Genomic DNA, 22,622 nt, shown 5'->3' with positions numbered 1-22,622 from the left:
TATCAAATTCTCAAGTGATTTTCAGAGGAGAAACCACAAGGCCATAATGAAGGACCAGCAGACCATCCTGAAAGAGAAAAGAGTATTTTGCAATTATTTAAAGCTAATTGTGTAGATAATCAAGTCAAAACTGGTATATTTTTCATAACCTCCCACTAATGTGAAATTCACTCATTTAAAGAAGCAAAGGGTCCAAACTAAACAAACTTGCTTATTCATTCACCCCTTCACTAAACACCCCCTGTCAATGTGCCTTTTTAATGACTTTCAGGAAACCATTCTGAAACTACCATGTATCCATATAAGTTATTTATAGCTAAATAGTTAACCATGCAAGCATTGGGATTCCCTTGAAAAAAAAAAACAAAAAAACCATGGATCTGATAAGAGATGAAACATTTATTTCCATGTAAATGTAGTTCACTAGAAAACTTTGGAACTCTTAAACATTTAACAAAAGCCTAAAATATATCACACTCCTTAAAGACTACTCATTATAATTTAACTTTTCTTTGGTATCCAGAGTCATCACTGTGAATAGTAATTATACTAAGTGAAAGATGCCAGACACAAGAGTACACGTTCTCTGATTCTACTTATATGACATTATAGAACAAGCAAAATTAATCTTTGGTAAATATAGGTATAAATATTTATGATCTTGGATTGGACAATGGTTTCTTAACTATATCAAAAATAAAAGGAGCAAAGGGAAAAATAGATAAATTGGACTTCATTAAAATTAAACACTTTTGTGCTCCAAAAGTCACCATGAAAAAAGTAAAAAGACAACCCATTGAATGGAAGAAAATTTTTACAAATCATGGATCTGATAAGGGACTACTATTTAAAATACATAAAGAACTCTTACAACTCGATCATTAAAAAAAAAAAACAATTTTTTTAATGGACAAAGGATTCTAATAGCTATTTTTTTTAAAGATTTATTTATTTATGCATACAAGAGCTGGGGTACAGGCCAGAGGTGTGGGGGGTGAGAGGATTCACCAGAGACAGAGTGGGAAACAGAACAGGCAGATTGGACGAAGTACGCTGCTGAGGGGATCAGCAGGTGAGGGCGAGTCAGAAGAGGTCTACTGCGCCATATGGGTTGCTACCTGGCGGGCGGAGGGATTGAACTAGTGTTGCAGTGGCTGCGGATAGCTTCACAGGTTCTGTCTTAACCCCTTGCGCCACCAGGGAGGCCCCTAATAGTTATTTTTCTAAAGAATCATATACTGGGGCCCGCAGCCACTGCAGCACGAGTTCGATCCCCGATTCCCGGCCAGAGAGCTGCCCTACATGGTGCAGTGGACCTCTCCTGACTTACCCACTGTTCCCCTCAGAGGTGTATTTCAGTAGATCTGCCTGTTCTGCTCCCCACTCTGTCTCTGGTGAGTCCTCTCACCCCCCATACTTCTGGCCTACACCCCAGCTCTTGTTTGCATAAATAAATTTTTTAAAAATTAAATTTCTAACAAACAAAAATTTATTCAGGCTGAGAGATCATCAACTCTTTATTACACCATAAGCTTCTGAGTCATATAGCTCTTAAAACAATGTGTCACTCTAGGTTCAGTGATACATTTTCAATGATCCCACTTTTTCTCTTCATTAAATTGTAGATCCTATCTTGCTTTTCATTTATCCTGACTAGAAGATTTCACATTACAAAGTAATTAAAACATGAAAAGAGTTGCCTTTAGCTTCTTATCTATTGAGCAAGAAGTAGTAAGTGAATCTCTGAAGTCTAATAAACATCTGTAAATTTTTCTTAAAGAAAGGTCTTTGCAGATAGTCAGCCAACAGTCTTCAAAACTAATATAATGCCAGACAGAAAAAAAAGAGCAAGGGCTCTAGAATCAAAATGCCTTTGTATTTGAGCCCTGTCTCACCCACTAATTCACTGTAGGCAAGTTACATGTCCTTTCTGTACCTCTGTTTCCTTGTCTTTAAAATGGTAGATAAAAGAATACCAATGTAGGGCTTCCCTGGTGGCGCAGCGGTTGAGCGCTGGGTTGCGAAGCTGCCCGCAGCCTCTGCAGCACTGGTTCGATTCCTGGCTGCTCCCTGGCCACTGGGTGAGGGACCCACATGGCGCGCAGACCTCTCCTGCCACCCGCTGCTCCCCTCAGCAGTGTACTTCGGTCCTTCTGCCTGTTCTGCTCCCTGCTCTGGCTCTGGTGAATTCTCTCACCCTCCTGCACTTCTGACTGTACCCAGTGCTTATATAAATAAATAAATAAATCTTAAAAAAAAAAAAAAAGAATACCATTGTATAGAATTATGAGTAATAAAAAAAGTTAATCCACATAAACCATTGGGAATGGTACCCAACAATACAGTAAGCACTCTAAATATTAGCTCTAATTATTTATAGTCCAGGTAAGTTTTGAGAAATTATTTCTTATAATTTTATTGATAACACGGACCTTTTTTTTTTTTCATTAAGTAACTTTCCTGTTAGGACTAGGAATGATAAAGTAAGACCTACCTGCATTGCTGCATCACCTATTGCACGTCGAATTTCTCTTAGAGTTTGATAGCGCTCCAACAAGTGATCACCACAGATGATATCTACCTATAGACAGGTAAGAATAAGACTATCAGATTGCTTTCCCGCTTCAAAAAACCATGAGAAAAAAGAAAAAACCATTTTCATACTAGTCCTTTGCTATTTTATTTTACATTTATTAAACACGCAAGAAAGATTTTAGAAAACTTTTTACAGTAGTAAATAAAGTAAAATGGAAAGAGCACTAAAGGACACAACAGGGAATGTGAGATTCGAAATTATTCCCTTGAATATCTGAGAACAGGGCCTCCCTGGTGGTGCAGTGATTAAGACGCAACATATGAAGCAATCTGCAGCCTCTGCAGCACGAGTTTGATTCCCGGCCGGTCAGGGAGAAACCCACATGGCGGCACAGACCTCTCCTGTCTAGCCCGCTGCTCCCCTCAGCAGTGTACTTCGGTCCATTGGCCAGTTCTGTTCCCCACTCCATCAGGTGAATCCTCTCATTCCCCGCATCTCTGACCTGTATCCCAATTCTTGTATAAAAATAAATAAATCTTTAAAAAATATATATCTGAGAACAAGTGAAATTACATTTGATATATCAGCATAAGGCGCCAGAAAAATTTTTTTAAATATTTTATTTATGCATACAAGAACTGGGGTGTAGGTCAGAGGTGCAGAAGAGGGGAGACAGAGTGGGGAGCCAGAACAGGTGGATCTACTGAAATACACCACTGAGGGAAGCAGCAGGCAAGACAGGAGAGGTCTCGGGTTGAATTTATGCCACAGTGGCTGGGATAGCTTGATAGAGCTGACATTTTAAGCCCTGTGCCACCAGGGAGGCCCAGGAAAATGCCTTTTCTTTTTTAATAAGACTTTTTTTTTTAAAGATTTATTTTTATTTATTTATACAAGCACTGGGTACAGTCAGAAGCGCGGGAGGGTGAGAGAATTCACCAGAGCCAGAGCGGGGAGCAGAGAAGGCAGAAGGACCGAAGTACACTGCAGAGGGGAGCAGCGGGCGGCAGGAGAGGTCTGCACGCCATGTGGGAACCTCTTCTGGTGGCTGGGGAGCAGCCGGGGATTGAACCGGCGCTGCAGAGGCTGCGGGCAGCTTCGCAACCCAGCACTCAACCGCTGCGCCACCGGGGAGGCCCCCAGGAAAATGCTTTTAAAAAATTCCATGGCGATGACTAAAGAGATATATGCTTAAAAAGACAATTTTCAGTTATTTGAATAATTTCTGTTAAAGGAATATCTCATTTTTCAACAATGGAAAGGCTAATACTAATTTCAAGTACACATAAGGGAACTGAGGTGCCAAGTTTGATCTGACCCATGGGTCATAGTTTGCCAACTCCTGTGCTCTCTCTTGATGTTACATAGTTTCTAATTAGTAACAAACTTTGTGTTTTACACTTACCAGTTTTTAAATTGGCAAAGCAAAATTCATTTATAAAATGACTTAAAAGCAAAAATAGACCTTGGGCACAGAACTTGGATGAAAAAATAAAGTATTTGGAAACTATTATTATGTTTTTATTAAATATTCTGAAATCCAGAGGTTAACACTCTTAGTGGGCTTCACCACATTTTATACATTAATGGCCTTGGTTAGTATATTTTTCTTTTTTGACTTAATCTTACTTACCCTTGAGAGGTTGGCCAGTTACCGATAATTTGATGTGTAGTCCTATATAGTATGTGTGTATGGGTTTTGTTTCTATAAAAATGGGACTATGCCATGTATATTATTCTACAATGACAAACATCCCTTATTATACCATGAATATCTTTTAAAAATAAAATTGATTTAAATTACATGTTGATTTTTAAAAACTACCTGTCTGTAAATATTTCATAAATTATTTGAATCAATGAGTCACATCTCTAAGGGTGCCACAAACATGACCCACATTTCATTAGTTGACAGAAGGACTCAAAAAAACTCAGATTGATTATAGTTGTAACTTATTACAGGGAAACAGCAAGGATACAAAGCTAGATGGCTAAGAGAAGAAGACTTAGAGGCTGGAGAAATCCATGTACGGGCTTCCTATGCTTTGACCAGTCCAGGAAGAGATACATCCAGAGTACTCCTCCCTCTAGCGGTGGAAATGCAACCAAGTGCAACTTTGGTGCCTAGGAAGGCTTGCTGGAGGTTCAGCATAGGGTTTTTATTAAGGGCTGGTCATGTTGTCATTCTCTGCCTAGAAACTACTAAGTTCCAGATGCCCAAAAGAAAAGCAGGTACAGTCTGCACACAGTAAGACCTAACAGGGAGGGCCTCCCTGGTGGCGCAAGGGATTAAGACACAACCTATGCAGCTGTCCGCAGCCACTGCAGCACAAGTTCGATCTGCCGGCCGGCCAGAGAGCAACCCACATGGCGCAGCAGATCTCTCCTGACTTGCCTGCTGCTCCCCTCAGCAGTGTTCTTCAGTCAGTCTAACTGTTCTGTTCCCCACTCTGTCTCTGGTGAATTCTCTCATCCCCCACACCTCTGGCCTGTACCCCAGCTCTTGTATACATAAATGAATAAATCTTAAAAAAAAAAAAAAAAAAAAAAAAAACCAAACCTAACAGGGAAATGTTTATATTAGTGTAGGGAACTCTGTGCAAGCTAGGCAAGGGCCAGCCAACTTTATAAGTAGGCCCTTCTAAAGATAGTAATTTCAGGTCAGTTTCATTAACTCTTTTCTGAACAACCCTCTACCTATTGGAATATCAAGTCTTAAAGGATACTATAATATTTCTGGATCTCAGAGCAGAAATCAGAATGTGAAGGCAGTCTTTGAAAGAGGAAAAACCCATTTCTTTTTAAAAGTAGGATCATAGTAAAGCTTACAAGATAGAATTTTTCAATGAGTGAGTTAGTGTTAATATATTTATTTACTAGAAATTTCGTTTCTTCTTCATCCTTCTGGCAAATCCCTATCCATTCTTCAAATCTATTCTTTGACCCCTTCAGAGTTAAATCATTCATTCTTGTACTCATGTTGCACTTACCATGTCCTGTTGCCATTTAGTTGTTTACTTGTATATCTTTCCCACAAAATCCTAAGTCCCCTGATGGCATGAATTCTCTCTCTTATCTTAGTACTCATAAGGTGAAGTACATATTTGCTCAATTTAGCAACAGTGGGGGAAAAAAAAAATCAATGAATGGTGGGGAGACATCAAGTGATGTATTGGAATTTCTTTTTAAAAAGACTTGGGAACAACAGTTGGGTCAAGGTCATATACCAAATAAGCAATAATAATATAAAAAACCCTGCCTTTTAAGATAGAATTAATTATGGTAGGATTAACAACAAAATCTAATATTATCTTTTATATAAAGAATTTTTAGTGTTCACTGTGATGGGTATTTTCTAAATCTTATAAAAGTAAAATAGGGAGCCTCCCTGGTGGCACAGGGGTTAAGATGAAGCACTATGTAGCTCTCCACAGCCACTGTAGCACCAGTTCGATTCCCAGCCAGGGAGGTGACCCACATGGCACAGCAGAACTCTCCTGTCTTGCCTCAGCAGTGTATTTCAGTAGATCTGCCTGTTCTGCCCCCAAAACAGGCATAAATAAATAAATATTAAAAAAAAAGTAAAATAGGATCTGAAGATAAAACAATGGATTAACTATTTATGACACAAAATACAATAATAAATACCAATTCAAAATACCAGTAAATCAACTATGATAATCCAGAGGCACTGGGGTAGCTATTCAGATAATTACTGGTTTCCGAATTTTGAATTAATTCAACTCTCTTTTAAAAACACATGATCTGTGTTTTCCAATCTTTCAGAACTAGCTTCCTTTTTTATTTTAATCTGCCACAAGTAACTTTAAACATAGTTTATAAGTCTCCTAGTAATAACTCCATTCTGCTGGTAAATAACCATATATGAAAGTCACATATCTATCTATAAATAAAGCACACACCACACACTTGCTATTTGAGATTGCTGATTCATAGAATGTCAGCATAATAGGTTCGAGTGACTGGGCTTACCAAGAATTTTGTTTTGGTTAATGGTTAACTAGTTCCATGTTTTGTTCATATTAGAAGTAACCCTTGTTTACCTCTCTCTTAGGTTTAGAACGCTTAAACAATTTTAGTCAAAATTAATGGATCTGCATATATAATTATCTGTCCCATTCTTAATATTTTCTTTTCTCTACTACCAAGAAAGAAAGAGCTGGACCTGAAGTTCTAGATGCTTTTTATTTTTTTCTTAAGATTTATTTATTTATGCATACAAGAGCTGAGGTACAGGCCAGAGGTACAGTGGGTGAGAGGATTCACCAGAGACAGAGTAGGGAACAGAACAGGGAGACTGACTGAAATACAGTCAGTCTGAGGGGAGCAATGCTGAGGGGAGCAGCGGGTGAGTCAGGAGAGATCTGCTGTGCCATGTGGGTTGCTCCCTGGCCGGCCGGGATTGAACTTGTGCTGCAGAGGCTGCGGACAGCTTTATAAGTTGCGTCTTAACCCCTTGCGCCACCAGGGAGGCCCTCTAGATGCTTTTTAAAGTTCTCATATTCTCAACTTTTCTCTGATACCAACAGAAGGTCACCAGTGACAGGAAACAGACAGTAAGTCAAATATGACTAAAGTTGAAAGTGGGAATCACTATGTACCAATATTCAACTAGCATTTAGTATGTCTATAATATCATAAAATGCCATTGCATGAAATCCTAGAGATGGCTCTTTCTTTAAATGCTAACAGCAACCTCACAACTTAACTGATCTTTTATACACATGCACTCTACCTGGCAAGCTGGATCAAGGCCCATTTTCCTTCTGAGGAATTTTTCTACATGCCCAATAGTTGCTTCTCCAGAAACTCGGACAAACTTCTTTTCCAATGGCTACAAAAATATAGAATAGATAAAAATCCTTTTAGATTAAATATACATGATATGCATAATCCTTAAATTTTGTAGTAAATATGATTCAATAGACTATTAAAATACTATGAAATTTGAGTTAATTCACCTATTAAAGAAGAAAAGTAGAATTTCTGCTTAGCTTCCCTTCTTTGAAAGGTCTATAAACAATTTTTTAAATAGAAAAGTTTATTTTCTTATTTTAACACCACAAAAAATAAAACCTAGAGTAAAATTTATTGGCAGAGAGAGAACATCCAAGATTAAATATCTAAAACAACCCCAGTTTCTTCAACAACAAAAACTGTAAGAAAAAAAAAGGATGGAAGAGGAAATGCTAGACTAAAAAGCATACAAGTGTTATAAATAAGAGATATCAATAACTTGCAATGTATGGATGTTATTTGGATCCTGACTTTGTCTATAAACTTTTCATAAGACAAACTAGTAAATAAACAGTACATGGATGTTTAAGGAATTACCATTAATTTTAAAAACTGTAGTACGATTATTTTTGTAAAAAGTACCCACCTTTTAAAAACAAACTTAATTATTTGCTAATAAAGTTATACCTAGTCTGGGATTTGCTGCAAAATTATATGGGAGGGCCTCCCCGGTGGCACAGAGGTTGAGCACTGGGTTGCGAAGCTCCCCGCAGCCTCTGCAACGCCGGTTCAATGCCCGGCCACCTGGTGAGGGTCCCACATGGCACGCAGACCTCTCCTGCCGCCCGCTGCTCCCCTCAGCAGTGTATTTTGCCGGTCTATCTGTTCTGCTCCCTGCTCTGGCTCTGGTGAATTCTTACCCTCCTGCGCTTCTGACTGTACTTGTATAAATAAATAAATAAACAAACAAACAAATAAATAAATCTTTAAAAAAAATTATATGGGAAAGAAAGTTGTGAAGGAATATATGAAATTAGATTGGCCATGAACTCATAGGTATTAAATTTTAATGATAGGTAAGTGAGGGTTCAGTTTACTCTTCTATTTACTTTTGTACAAGTTTAAAATTTCTATAATAAAGACTTTTTAAAGTAGAAAGTAAAAAGATTTAACACCTGGCTGGGATATGATTGTTTCAATGGTCTGAAGTGAAAGGTGAGACCATAGGGTTTAATAAAGGAAACTAATACTTACCCACCCACTCTCTCTATGAGGCAATTTTTAAAAAAAAATTATTTTATTTATTTATACATAGAAGAACTGGAGTATAGGCCTGAGGTGCAGGGGAAGGGGGTAGGGAAGGATTCAACAGGGACAGAGCAGGGAGCAGAACAGGCGGATATACTGAAATACACTGCTAAGGGGAACAGCAGGCAAGACAGGAGAGGTCTGCTGCACCATATGTGGGTTTGCTCCCTGGCTAGGGATCAAACTCAGGCTGTAAGATAATGATGTGAAAGCACTGAGACTTAACCCCTACACCACCAGGGATGCCCTGAGTCAATTTTAATGATACTACTATCTAATGCAAATGAAAAGCTGAGGTAATCAGAACTGAAAGGGAACCTTTAAAGAAAATTACAGCAATTTTTTTCTAGCACTGCAGAGAAGGAGCTCAGAATGGCGACCAACAGGACCTATACAAGATAGTCACATGTTTGTTCCTTAAAATAGAGCTCAGCTTTCTTATCCTTAGTTTGGTTTCTTAAGACATTTCCTGACTATAGACCTGTTATTAGAAGTATTGCAAATAAGTATTGCAAACAACAGTATTAATATTCCAGATAGAGACAGCCTGAGTTCAAATCCTGATTCTGCCATTTTCAACTTGCAAGTATTTGGGTAAGCTGCTGAATTTTTCAATGTTTCCATGTCCCCATATGTACAACAGAGATAATAATGGCACCTAACTCACCTAATTATCACAAGGAAAGCAAGTTAATGTATGAAAAGCACCATTAACAATTCCTGACACATAGTAAGCACTTAGTTACTACTGTACCATGATCATTTTGCTCTTTATATGAAAGAACTCTTATAGAAGTTATAGCTGTCATTATGGGACATTGATATAATCTAGAAATTCTTTTAATGCAGACTAGGAATCATCTCACAAAGCTAGGGCAGTCTCTCTAACAAGGAGATAAAGCAGTGAGTGCCCCAGTTGGAGTTCCCAAGACATCTCATTTCTAGTAGTGCTACTTGATTATCAGAGAATACCAGGAGTTTCAAGAGGCTGCTATTCTGGATGTCTAGCTAGATGCCTAGCTAGATGCCTAGCTAGATGTCTGCCAACTAGTGCACTTCTGAATGTAATTTCCTGGGCTTACCAATCTCAATAGCAGACTTCAGGCATCAAAGTAAACAGTCCAATATCCCTCATTTGTAAATTCTTAGTAAGTACCTCACCCCACATTTGTTAAAATTGATTCAACTCAGCTAAGGTTATTAATACAGTACTTTTTAGATCACCTAGGACACAATTATATCTGAAAGAAAAAAACCTTAGTCCAAATACCCCAGGTTTATAAGTTAACAGGATGCTTTTCCCCACATAATTCAAATCCAGTTTTTTAATAAGAATTTCCTTTAGTTGTTATTTTTTTGCTTAAGGCTACCAAAACAGCTCTCAAACAGATGATCAACACAGTTTTTCTGCTACACCTACTAGCTTTCTACCATCTGCAAATAAATTCTGAAGAATTATACTTTGAAACTAAAAACTGTAATCTTTCCTGCCAATTTAATATGAAACTTGAGATAATCAACTAATATAAGATCTGCAGGGAGACTAAAAATGACATTCAGTTATTTTCTGGCTGTCAGTAATGCATATCATTATAAATGTCTTCTAAAAAGATGCTGTGAACTCGTAACTAGAAAAAAATTCTTACCTCTGTCAGCTGAAAAGGGCTAAAGAAGTTCACCAACCCAGTAGCAAAGTGAACCCCTAACAACTAGAGTGTGATTTTTGAAGTACCACCAAACAGAACTAAGACACCTTGAAGAAATGACTGATTCTATATCTGAGGCAAGAAATGTATAAATTGAGCATGTAATGTCTTTTCACATCAAATGGCAAGGAGGCTATTGTAGAATATGATAGGACAATTTGAAGATCAATAAGGATAATAAATGAAATGGACTTAAACTACAAATACATTCAAATTGATGAGTTCATACTAAAAATAAAAACAACAAAACCTAATTGGTCATAACTGGAGTACATTAATGAGTCAACTTATTATTTTGACCTTGTTAAGTGTGGAGAAAGGATCAAGCACTTATCCTGCCTCCACTGTTAACTCTACCACTGGTTAACCAAATAAATAAAGGGAAGTTTCTCTTATGGAAGCATTTCAACTTCAGAAAGAAGGAATGATAGCATCATTTTTCAACTACTACTAAATCAGTAGTCTTAGATATTGATCACCAATGTCTGCTAACATAACAAAGAGACACAAATAACCAGATACAATGTGTCTCCAGATGGACAAAATACCACCACCTATGACTTGTTCTTGCTTCTATCAAGTCAACCTGTCTAATCGGTACTTACATTAATATTTAACTACCAATTTATGGGAAAGATAGGAAACAAAAGAACATGTTAAATTATACCACAAAGATCCAACATCTAGATGAGTCAGTTTTGTCAATAATAAATTGTAAGAAAATAAGAAATGGAAAAACCTACAGATTTAAAGACCTATCAACCAATATAATGAATGAACTTCATAGATCCTAACTCATAGGGTTTTATTTTAAAAACAACAACAACAAAAAAATAATACTCCAATTGAGACAACTTAAAATTTGAATACTAGTAACTAGATAATTGATAACAAATTAATTTTCATTTACTAGTCATCATTCTTTTGAAAACTGACAAACTTACAAAGCTGTAAGAATAGTACAATGTGCATCTAGATCTTTCCCTAGTTTATGAACTGCTCATATATTGCTATATTTATCTCTTTCAATGTATATTTGCATGTATATATGTATATTTTCTGGAATCATTGGAGTTATTTGCAGGCGTGAGACATTTCATCCCCCAAAACATCAGCAGTTTTCTTCTCAGAATAAAGACATTCTCCTATATAGGTACAATATAATTATTAGGAAATTTATAAAGTACTCAGGAAACTTAGCAATTACATAATTATATACATAGGTCTAAGCTCTAATTTCTTCAATTGTTCTAACGTCCTTTATATAAAATGTTTTTAGTTCAATCCAGGATCTAATGAAGATCACAAAGCATTTTGCTGACATGTCTCTGGAACAGTTCTGCCATTCTATTTTTATTTTATTTTTTGAAAGATTTATTTATTTATGCATACAAGAATTGGGGTACAGGCCAGAGGTGGGGGGGGTGAGAGGATTCACCAGAGACAGAGTGGGGAACAGAACAGGCAGAATGACTGAAATACACTGCTGAGGGGAGCAGTGGGTGAGACAAGAGGGGCCTGCAGCACAATGTGGGTATCTCCCTGGTGGGCGGGGTCAAACTTGTGCTGTAGAGGCTGCAGACAGTTTCATAGTGCTGTGCTTAACCCCTGGTGCCACTATGGAGGCCCTGCTGTTTTATTTTTAATCTTTCATGACACTAACATTTTTCTAATTTATTTTTTGGTAGGATGTGTGGTCACTAAGACTCATCTTTTAATGGTACTGAAATATTTACAGATGAAGTGGTAAAATGCTGGGTTTTTGTTTCAGAATAACACTAGAAACAAGGTTAAGTGGATGGAGGTAGATAGGAAATTAAATGGGCTAATAGTTAACTGGTCATGCTGGATGATGGATACGTGAGTATTATTCGGTCTATTTTTTAGTATGCTAAAATATTTTATTTTTAAAATAATTAAAAGTAAATAAAATAACTCCTGGGAAAATTTTTCTGGACTAAATTACTAGTTTGTGAAATGCTTTTAAGTTGAATATAACAAATAAAGCTTAAGATTTTCATGCCACAGATCTACATGGTAAAAGGTTTAACAACCAGCCATCATCCTAGTCACACATGCATATCTGAACTCAAAGATAAGGTATAAAAACTCTTTAAGTAATAGAAAATAGTGATCTATATCAAAGGCTATATATTAAATTCCATTATAACTACAGAATTAAACAATAAGACTGCAGATATGTTAACTGAGAAAGTATAAAAGATAATTTTAGGAAATTAAAAACTCTCTAAATGCAGACTTAATAGGACCATTTGTCTCTTCTTACAAACATAAATACCGCATAAATACCGCAAATTAACTGCAATCTGTATTAAACATTACAATGTCTCAAAACTATGAGAGAATAGCATAATAATTTCCAATATACCTATTATATAGTTTTATCAATTTAAGGTCAATCTTGTTTTAAATATACCCCACCCATGTCCTAACCCTACTATTATACGCCCTTGCCCTCATTTCCCAGATTTGTTCTGAAGCAACTCTCAGACATACTCATTTGTAAATATTTCAGTATACATCTCTAAAAGAACATTTTTAAAAATAATACTATTATCACACTTTAACATTCTTTCATATGAAAAAAATCTAGTAAATATTCAAATTTCACCAGCTGTCTCAATTATGTTTTATCTAATAGAAAATGATTTCAATATTTTTAGGGCTAAGAAAATATAAAAGATTTCATGAAAAAAAAATCATCACAGTAAACTCAAACTAAAGTTCTAATGTATGCATATATTATTTTTTACCGGGTACATTTTTGTAGCCCTAAAATGTATATACCAAGTAAATTATAAATTCTCCTATTCAAATTTTCTATTGGATCCTGGTTTAGATACTTTCAAAATTCACATCATTAAATTTACCATTGTAAAGTGTATAACTCAATAGTTCTAGTATATTTATAAAGTTGTACAAGCATCACAACAATCTAATTTCAGAACATTTTAATCACCCAAAAAGAAGCCGTATGTCAACGACTAGTTCTTACTCCCAATTTCCTTTCTTTGAGCTTCTGGCAATTTATTTTGCTTCTATAAAAACTTGTTTTAGATATTTCATACATATGGAATCATACAATGTGTGCTCTTTTGTGACTGGCTTCTTTCACTTAGCATGTTTTCAAGGCCTATCAATATCATATATATATCAGTTATACATGCATTCCTTTTTTTTTTTTGGTCAAGAACTCATCAGTTGATGGATATCTGGAATGTTTTCCAATTTGGAGGTATTTTCTCATAAATTCTTAACAGCTTATTTTCAAATCAAATCCATTGGATTTGACTTTAGACACTGTAATTAGTTGACATATCCCTTGAGTCTCTTTTATTCAATATGTTCTATCTATACATTCTTTCTTCACCTTCTCCCCTTTTATTTGCTGAAGAAATAGAATTAGTTGTCTCTAGTTTTCCTCTGTCTAGATTTGGTTTATTATTCCTACAGTGTCATTTAAAGTGTTCCTTTGTCCTCTACAGTTCCTATAAATTAGTATTTAAATTTAAGGGCATGATCAGTTTCATTTTTGTTTGTTTTGGCAAGAACAGTTCATTGGTGGTATTGTCATCTTACCTTTTGGATGTGTGAGGATCAGAACATATAAATATTCTAGTGCTTATATGCTGTTGTGGAAGTAATAATGTTTCAATTTAATTTCCAGTTCTTTTTTCATGAAGTTTTTACACTCGGTTGGCTTGTTTATCTACTATAGGTCACTTGACAGATACCTTCAGGGAACTCTTAGCATATGTAATACATACGCTATAGAAAGGTTATATACTCTATATAAATGTTCTATACATATAGAAATGTATCTATCACTTTCTCACCAACCACATTATGATGAAAGAACTTCCTAAAACTAATCAACCATTAGTTTGATATTTTAAAACACAGAAGAGATTCAGATTTACTGAACACTGCATTCCCTCCCCCACAATGATCTCTGGGAAACATCTATTAACACAATCCATCTAGAGAAGTACTCATCTATTCCTACGTTTTATTTCACATCACAAAGTCAGTATATTCACAAAACAAAACAGTGTAACTACCAGGTATAATTCACCCAAATTTCAGTATAGATTTGACAGTCACCAAAAACCTAAATGGATCAAAGTCACCTATATCTTATATGTCTACAATCTCAAGTAACTGTAAGGTCTGATTTACCCCACTTAAAAAAGCTACCTTTTTAGAGTGACTCATACTCTAGGACCAACACTGTGTTCAGTGGCACCTGTGACAGTGGGATCTTTAAGACAACTCTGAACTTAAATACGTTCCGAAGGAGTGCATTTTTACCTCTAAAAGTTCAGTAAATGACGAAGTAAGAAGTCAGAGTAGGTTACTGAGCTAAAAATATAATGTGTAAATAAAATTTTAGCTCATACTTAACTTTAAATGCCAGCTATGCCAAAAAATGCTTTAAAATCTTTATTACCAAATTAATAAATCACTTGGCTTTAGAATTTAGAGAATCACTTATTTCTTCTAAGACCACTGTTCTAATTTATAACAAATTCCTACTTAGATCTTCTTTATAAACCTATTATAAGAGAACAATAAAGAATTGATTTCATATTCCAACAACTTTTATTTATAAAACACTCTTTATTGTCGTTGAAGACAATCTCCATATGATTGCTAACTTGGCAAATTTGTGTGCTACCGAGTCTTCTTGTGAAATAAATAAAAAATAAAAATAAAATACCTTAAAATGTCCCGTGCCTTCATTAGCACTGAAAAATGAGAGCAAAATTAATCAATAAAGTACTTTTTATGTTTAATCATACAATAACAGGAAAATAATATAAATATATGAGGAATATAAATTTAATTTTAAAACATGGTCACCTAACCCTTTATGAAAAAAAAACGAATGTAATTCATTGCCATTTCTGCCACCTACTGGTAAGGCAAAGGCAGTATTTCATACTACTTTGTATACTTACTTTCATGATTTAAAAGTATATCCCCCTTTTTTTGAGTTGATGTATAATTGACATATAAAAGTTTATTCTTAATATGTAGATTTCTCCTAGATTTAGCAACTTCCCCTTTCTAATATAATTTAAGTGTTTTATTCTTCCATAGTACAAGATAGATTTTTTCAAGAATACTGTTATATTTCCTGTGGTTTTACTTGTAGCATGTTGCATAATCACTTGGGTATAAGTTACTCAGTTTATCTTTCACCCAGAAGTACAAGAGATTTCCTTATTAAACCAACTGCTTTTATGTAATAAGGGAGACCAGGGGTACTAACTTGTTGAGCATCTACTATGTACCAGGCACTATATTAGATCTTTAGATACTATTCATTTTTCTAATTTCGTCCTCACAATAGCCCTGCAATATCCCCATTCTACAAATGAAGAAAATTAAGCTTAATAACTTTATTTAAAGTCAAGAACTAGTAAGTTATAAAGCTGGGATTCAAACTCAGGTGTGCCTAGCATCAAAGCCCATGTTCATTCTTCTCTATTATGTTGTGTCAAGATAGACAATTGCATCACCTCCAGAGTGTTCCTATAATACAAATATAATATAGAAACAGAGTAAAATATATAAATTAGATTATAAATATATTTACACAATATACACTAAATTACATTAACATAAAATATAAATTTATGCATACATATTATAAATATAATTCTAAGTTTATAATACAATCTTAAGAGTTATAAAATATTCTACTCTTTACATGAACAGTCTCTATAGAATATATGAGATATGGGCATCTGACTTCTGCTTGAATATCAGAAGAGATAAAGAGTTTCCTAAGTGATAAGGGTGTCCACTCCATTTGTGGACAACTTTGTTAGAAATTGCTTGCTTGTACAGAATCAAATATATTTCTCCCTGTAACTTATACCTGCTGGTTCTAGTTTTGCCTTTTGGTTCATTTTCCAATTCTAACTATTTGAAATTATTCACTTAACATAATGATTCTCATCTTCAGACTAAATATTTCTGTTCCTTCCCCTAGCACATGTAACATGATTTTCAAACCTTTTACCATTCCAGTTACACCTCAGTTTACCAACAACTCACTTAAAAGGTAGTACCCAGTACTCTAGTTTGACCAGTACAGCATACAGTGGAGTATCACCTCCCTGGTTTACTACATACCACTGAGCATCAAATTTCTGCTCTATCACACTTGTCTCATTCACAATGTGAGTCATCTTCTTTTTAGGCAAATGTTGTATACATGATAGAACCACAGACTGCTTAAACCTTTATATTTGAATGATCCTATATTTATTTCAATATTTACATATCGATAATAGTTTAGACATGTTAAGAGTAACATGTTGATTCTTTTTTAAAAAGCCTTTACTTTTGCACAGAAGAATTGGATTACAGGCCAGACGTAAAGGGGGTTTGAGGATTCACAGAGACAGAGTGTGGAGCAGAGCAGCCAGATTTACTGAAATACACTGCCATGGGGAACAGTGGGCAAGACAGAGGTGGTCTGCTGTGTCATATGTGGGTTAACTCCCTGGCTGTAGTGGTGATAGCGCTCAGACTTAACCCCTAGGCCACCAGGCAGGTCCAACATCTGTTGATTCTTAAAATTCTGCTGTTTACTATTAAAATCCCCAATTTAGAAATAAAAAATCTGATTATCAGAGAAATTAAGTCACAGCTCAAGGGCTACAAAGTGTGAATTAGACTTCGAATGCACACTATCCTGCCTAAACAGCCTATGGTTTCTATACACACTATACTGTCTGAGTCATTCTTTCTTTAACTTTCTACTTTACACAGAGAAACTGAAAAAAAAGAAATAGTAAAAGACTCTTTTCAGATCACAAAACATGCAATTTAGGGAGAAACCTCATGTCAAATTTCTTTTTTTAAAAAAAAAGATTTATTTATTTATGCATACAAGAACTGGGGTACAGGCCAGAGGTGCAGGAGGGTTGAGAGGATTCACCAGAGACAGAATGGGGAGCAGAACAGGTGGATCTACTGAAATACACTGCTGAGGGGAGCAGTGGGTGAGACAGGAGAGATCTGCTGCACCATGTGGGTCACCTCTTTGGCTAGGGATCAAACTTGTGCTGCAGTAGCTGCAGATTGCTTCACAGTGCTGATGCTTAACCCCTTGTGCCACCAGGGAGGCCCCAAATTCTAATTTCTTATGGTTGAAAATTCACTGGTGACAGGCTGGCCCTACCTCAGTTTTTCCCTCTTCCAATTCAATCAAGATCACCAATTAAACCAAGTTTACCCTTATACTTGTCCACCTAGGTTAAATCTTTTCTGCCATTTGTTCTGCCTTAAGGGTTGCTTCTATTAATCTGACTTTTATGGCAACAGAAATGCTAACTAGACTTTAAAAATCAGGTTACAAAGTAAAAATTCAAATACAATGAAAAGTTGGGCTTCTTCATCTTGCTATTTTCACTTATGACATCTTGGAGAGTGTTCAATATTAGTACTTATCCTAGCACATAATCAAGTTCTATATGCCATCTTTTAAGTAGTTCCCTTCTGGACATTTAAGCTAGATCACATTCTTTAGTAACAGAAATGGCTAGTTTCAAGTTTAATATTACACGGTTTCTTCTCATTCCTCCAAAGAGATTTTTTTTTTTAAAGATTTAGTTTTATTTATTTATGCATACAAGAACTGGGGTATAGACCAGAGGTGGCGAAGGGGTGGGGGTGAGAGGACTGACCAAAGACAGAGTGGGGAGCAGAAGTGGCAGATCTACTGATATACACTGCTGAGGGGAGCAGCAGGTGAGACAGGAGAGGTCTGCTGCACCATGTGGGTTACCTCCCTGGCCGGGGATTGAACTCATGCTGCAGTGGCTGGGGACAGCTTGCTAGAGCTGAGACTTTAACCCCTGTGCCACTAGGGAGGCCCTCCTCCAAAGAGATCTTTATTTCATTATCTGAGGGCTTTATGAAGGCATAAAAAAGTTTCTCACTTCTTAGGGATTCTTAATACCCATTTGGGAACATAGGAAGATTACACAGAAATAAACAGAATTCATATAAGCTACATACTAAGCAAATGATATTGGCAACCTAGAATTATAAAAAAAAAATGACTGAATAGTAAAATAGCTATCTATGACATAAATTGAAAAATCTAGATTTTCCAAGACATTTTATTTATTCTGTGAACTATGTAAGTATCTTGGAAACTACAACTTATACATGCCAACTCTGTTACCATGACAGTCTATTTGCAGCATAATGGGGTACACTATATGGTACAGTGTTTGAAAGAAGCAATTTATGGAAAGATGCCCAACTACTTAGGAAAACATTTAGGCAAAATCCAATAAAGTTAAGGATGAACATATCCTATGATTCAACAAGTCTACCTTCTTAGAGAACTATCTCACATATATATAAGGAGAAATGGATGTAAAATGTTTGAAACAACATTGTTTATAACAGCAAGAAAAACTAGAAACAACCTAAATATTTCACAGAACAAGAAGAGATAAAGCAGGGTATATCTAAGAGGCTCAGAGGCAATGGAGAAAATGAACCAGAGTTACATATTTCAACATAAATGAATCAGACAATGTTGAGTGAAAAATTAAGTTAAAAAACAGTTTGATGCCACAAATTTTTTTTTAATGGACAAAACCACTTCCACATATTGCTTAGAGACACATATAATATTTTTAAAAAAATGAATGAAAATGACAATCACTATTAATCCTAAGGGAAGGGGAAGTAACAGGAAGAAGTGGCCAAAGGCTTTTCCTAAATTAACATGGTTTATTCCTTAAACCAGATGATGGTGCTACAAATTACTGTACAACTATTTAGACCTTTTTATAAGTCTTAAATATTTCATAACTGATTTTCAAGGATATCAAGAAAACTTCAGTTTACCTGAGTTCAGGATGATTTCATAACTGTCAGAACATTATAAAGTTTTTATTTTAAGGTTAAGAGGTACTCACCCAATGAATTCTAGTAATAAAGACATATCAAGTTCAGGGGGAATACGAAACACTGATTCTAAGACTTTCTTAGATCTTCCTTTGCTTGAAGGGACTGGCTGTGGAACAGCTATTTGATAGTCAAACAAAAAAGGGGAGTTAGAACAAAAATTTCATAAATTGAGATCTTTGAAAAATAATTACACACATATTTTAACTGTCAAATATTTACAAAATCATAAAGCACTCAATCTCTCTTTCTTTAATAACATCAGCTAATCTAATCCATCAAGGCCAATGAAAAACAGTCAGCAAGCTTGGGGACTACTTTACAATGGAAGGCGAATATGTGTGGCTGGATTGTCACAGGGCCACACAGAGGGTTAATCATAGCAGTGACAACTGTAGATAACCCTTAACAAGCATTACTCTATAATAGGGCTCAATGCATAGAAATTTACATGTATCATCTCATTTAGTTCTTACTATAATTCCATGGTAAAGGTGTTGCTACTTTTTTTTTTAAAGATGTAAAGAAACAGAGGTAACAGTTCAGTAAACTCGGGCAATTTGCTTAAAGTATCCATAAAGTAAATGGAAGAACCAGGATTTAAATACAAATCTGTGACATTATCATCACCATAAAAACTAATGTTGAAACAGTTACTATGTTCCAGACACTGTTTTAAGTGCTTTGTATCAGTCAATGTACCCTTATAACTTTATAAAGTACTTTCCCTATCCCTTTTTTATAGACAAAGAAACTGAGACACTAAATCAATTTGCCAAAGTCATATAGCTGATAAAGTGGCAGAGCTAGGATGAAATTCACTCTAGCCCCATAGTCTGTACTCTTTAATTCCTATAATTAAATTGAATTATATCAAAACCTTCAAAATATTTCTCTTTGATCATTACAAAAACAGCTATCATCAGAAAGAACTCAAAGGGAATTAATTTAAGTTAGAATTCTTTAATCTACAAATACATCATGATATACACCCAAACTTACCAGGTTTAGGTACTTCTAGACCTCTTTCTTTATAGAAATCATGCATTTGCTTTTTTTCTCCTAAAAAATGATAAAACACAGACTAAATTACACTTAAAATGTAACTAGTAGAGTCAGCAGAGACTGTGGGATCACAACTATGTAATAAAAAAAACTTACTTTCCTCTAGATTGATCACTAATTTGTACACTATGTCTTGTAACTGTCGGTCCAACCTAATAAAAGGAAAGGATGGAGAATGCCTCAGAATTCAGAAAAATGCATTTTGGCACAGAGTGATTGATGTTATTTGCAGGTAATTATTTTCTCTTAGGAGTGAATATCTTCTTTCTCAGAGGTGAGTTACTTGTAGGTGCCCTCATGACTCCTAAGATATAACTCACCTAAGAGAACCTTTAGTAATTATATGTATTCATAATTTTAAGTAATTATAGACTCTTGAATAGTTTGTATTGATCTTATTGTATTGATGATCAAATTGTATTGATCTTATTCCCTTATGAGAGCTTAACGGCAGAGACTGCATATCATCTGCAAAGTATTCTTCTATGAAGACAGTAAAAACATAATACTATTTACTGAATGAATGAAAGCAATCCACTTATAGCACTTTCCTTACCTTAGGAAACTGAACATCAACTGAAATCTTGATTAATAAGTTACAATGATGTATAATAGGCTTTTCTAAAGAGACCAGGTGTTCCAGATATTACTTATAGAAAATATAATTCTAAATACACTGAAAATGACAAACCTAAACTAGCCTCATTAACTTGAGTGATGGGAAATAAAATCCTCAAGAAAAAGAGGTCTGTGCCTTTTTTCAGTTCCCAGCTGATATCACAGTGCCTGGTACATAGTAAGTGCTCTCTACGCATTTTTTAAAAAAGAATGTATTTCCTTTTCTTCTAATTTTGAGATGTATCAAGAATTTATTCCCAGCTGCAAAACTTCAAGGTTTAATAAAAAGTATATTTAAAATATAATTTTTACTTAGTTATTCCTCTTACCTTATATTATAAAGAGGTTGTGTCTGATGTACTACTATGTTGCATTTTGGACATCTGTTGCTATAGTAAAAATGTCTTACAATGCAGCTTTTACAAACTGTTGAATAAGAAAATGGTTAAGTTAGGATGCTTATTAGAGATCTCAAAAACTGAATATATTATATAGAAATGTGAACCATATGCTTACAGGTATGAAGACATTCTGTAATGGTCGTTGCATCTATTAAGTAACCTTTGCAAATCGAACACAGGATGTATGGGGTCAGCTCTGAGAGATTAATCAGGCGCTGCAAATGCAATGGAAATAATTTTACAATACAAATCTTTGCCTTCTGAAGTTCTTAAACCGTTACACCCAAAACTTCATTTTAAACAATGTGTAACTTACTCTGCAACACGGAAACAAATTACAGTACCTCTAACCCTTTCAAACGCTGCTGAAAGTTACAATAACACAATGTAAACCAATGTTTTCTTTAAATTAAAGTCTCATTCTTTTACCTAATGAGGGTCATCTTTATAAATTACAAAATGGGCAAAGTTTCCAAATATTTGTGGTTAATAAATTAATACTAAGTGTATTACCTAACTTGATGAATTATGCGTTTTAAAAAGTCAGATTAGAGATTTCTGGGGGATTTGGGGGGGGGAACCTTGTAGAAAGTGACCGTTTCCGTCCAACTGGAAGCTCCTGCAAAGCAGGGTCACTGTACCCGCGGCACGTAGTAGGCTCAGTAATTACTGACTGAACGAGTGAGTCGAGAGCCTGTGATCTTCAAGAACCTCACAAAGTAAGTGAGCCAGGAGTCGGGTGGGGAGCAAAGGCCAGTCCCCACCACACTCTGCGGCCAGCGGGGTAGGGAGGGGGAGTCGACTCAAGAGCCCAAAGCTGCGGCCGCGAGCTGGGGGCCGGGCCGGGCCTTCGCACCCGAGGCCCCTCAGCCCGAGGGGGTCGAGGGGGTCGGGCAGGGCTGTAAATACCTCCTCCTCGTCCTCGGAGTCGGGCCGCCCCCCCTCCAGCCTCAGTGAGAAGTGGCTCATCTCCTCTTCCTCCTCTTCCTCTTCCTCCTCCAGCTCCTCATCCTCTTCCAACTCCTCATCCTCGTCCTCGAAGCGGCCCCTCAAGCGGCTCAGGCTGCGCTCCGGCTCCAGCTCAGGGGGCCGGGAGCCCGAGCAGCCCGGAGCCCCCGCCTCAGGCAAGGGCGGCGGACCCTCCTCGCTCTCGGAGGGCGCCGGGGTGAGGGCGGGAGGGGAGGTCGGGGGCGGGGGCGGCATGGCTACTTCCTCGGCCTTGGAAGCGCCCGCGTTGCCCGTGATCACCCCCGGGGCTCCCTCCAT

The 22,622-nt window shown here is 36.2% G+C and overlaps 1 protein-coding gene across 1 annotated transcript; it reads right to left on the bottom strand.

Annotated features, from left to right (window-relative positions):
* Nucleotides 1-10: 10 nt before the first annotated feature.
* On the bottom strand, nucleotides 11-22,622 carry PCGF6 (polycomb group ring finger 6; the record flags this gene model as incomplete). Its single annotated transcript, XM_084245179.1, has 10 exons — nucleotides 11-67; nucleotides 2,495-2,581; nucleotides 7,293-7,391; nucleotides 15,050-15,077; nucleotides 19,284-19,392; nucleotides 20,275-20,334; nucleotides 20,434-20,489; nucleotides 21,285-21,381; nucleotides 21,472-21,571; nucleotides 22,266-22,622. 10 exons carry the CDS (start codon nucleotides 22,620-22,622, stop codon nucleotides 11-13), a joined length of 1,050 nt encoding a protein of 349 aa, XP_084101305.1.

The sequence above is a fragment of the Talpa europaea genome, assembly GCF_964194135.1.
Source record: "Talpa europaea genome assembly, chromosome: 10".
Classification (NCBI taxonomy): domain Eukaryota; kingdom Metazoa; phylum Chordata; class Mammalia; order Eulipotyphla; family Talpidae; genus Talpa; species Talpa europaea.
The sequence above is the reverse complement of the archived record's forward strand: the minus strand, read 5'-3'. Positions and strand labels throughout refer to the sequence as shown.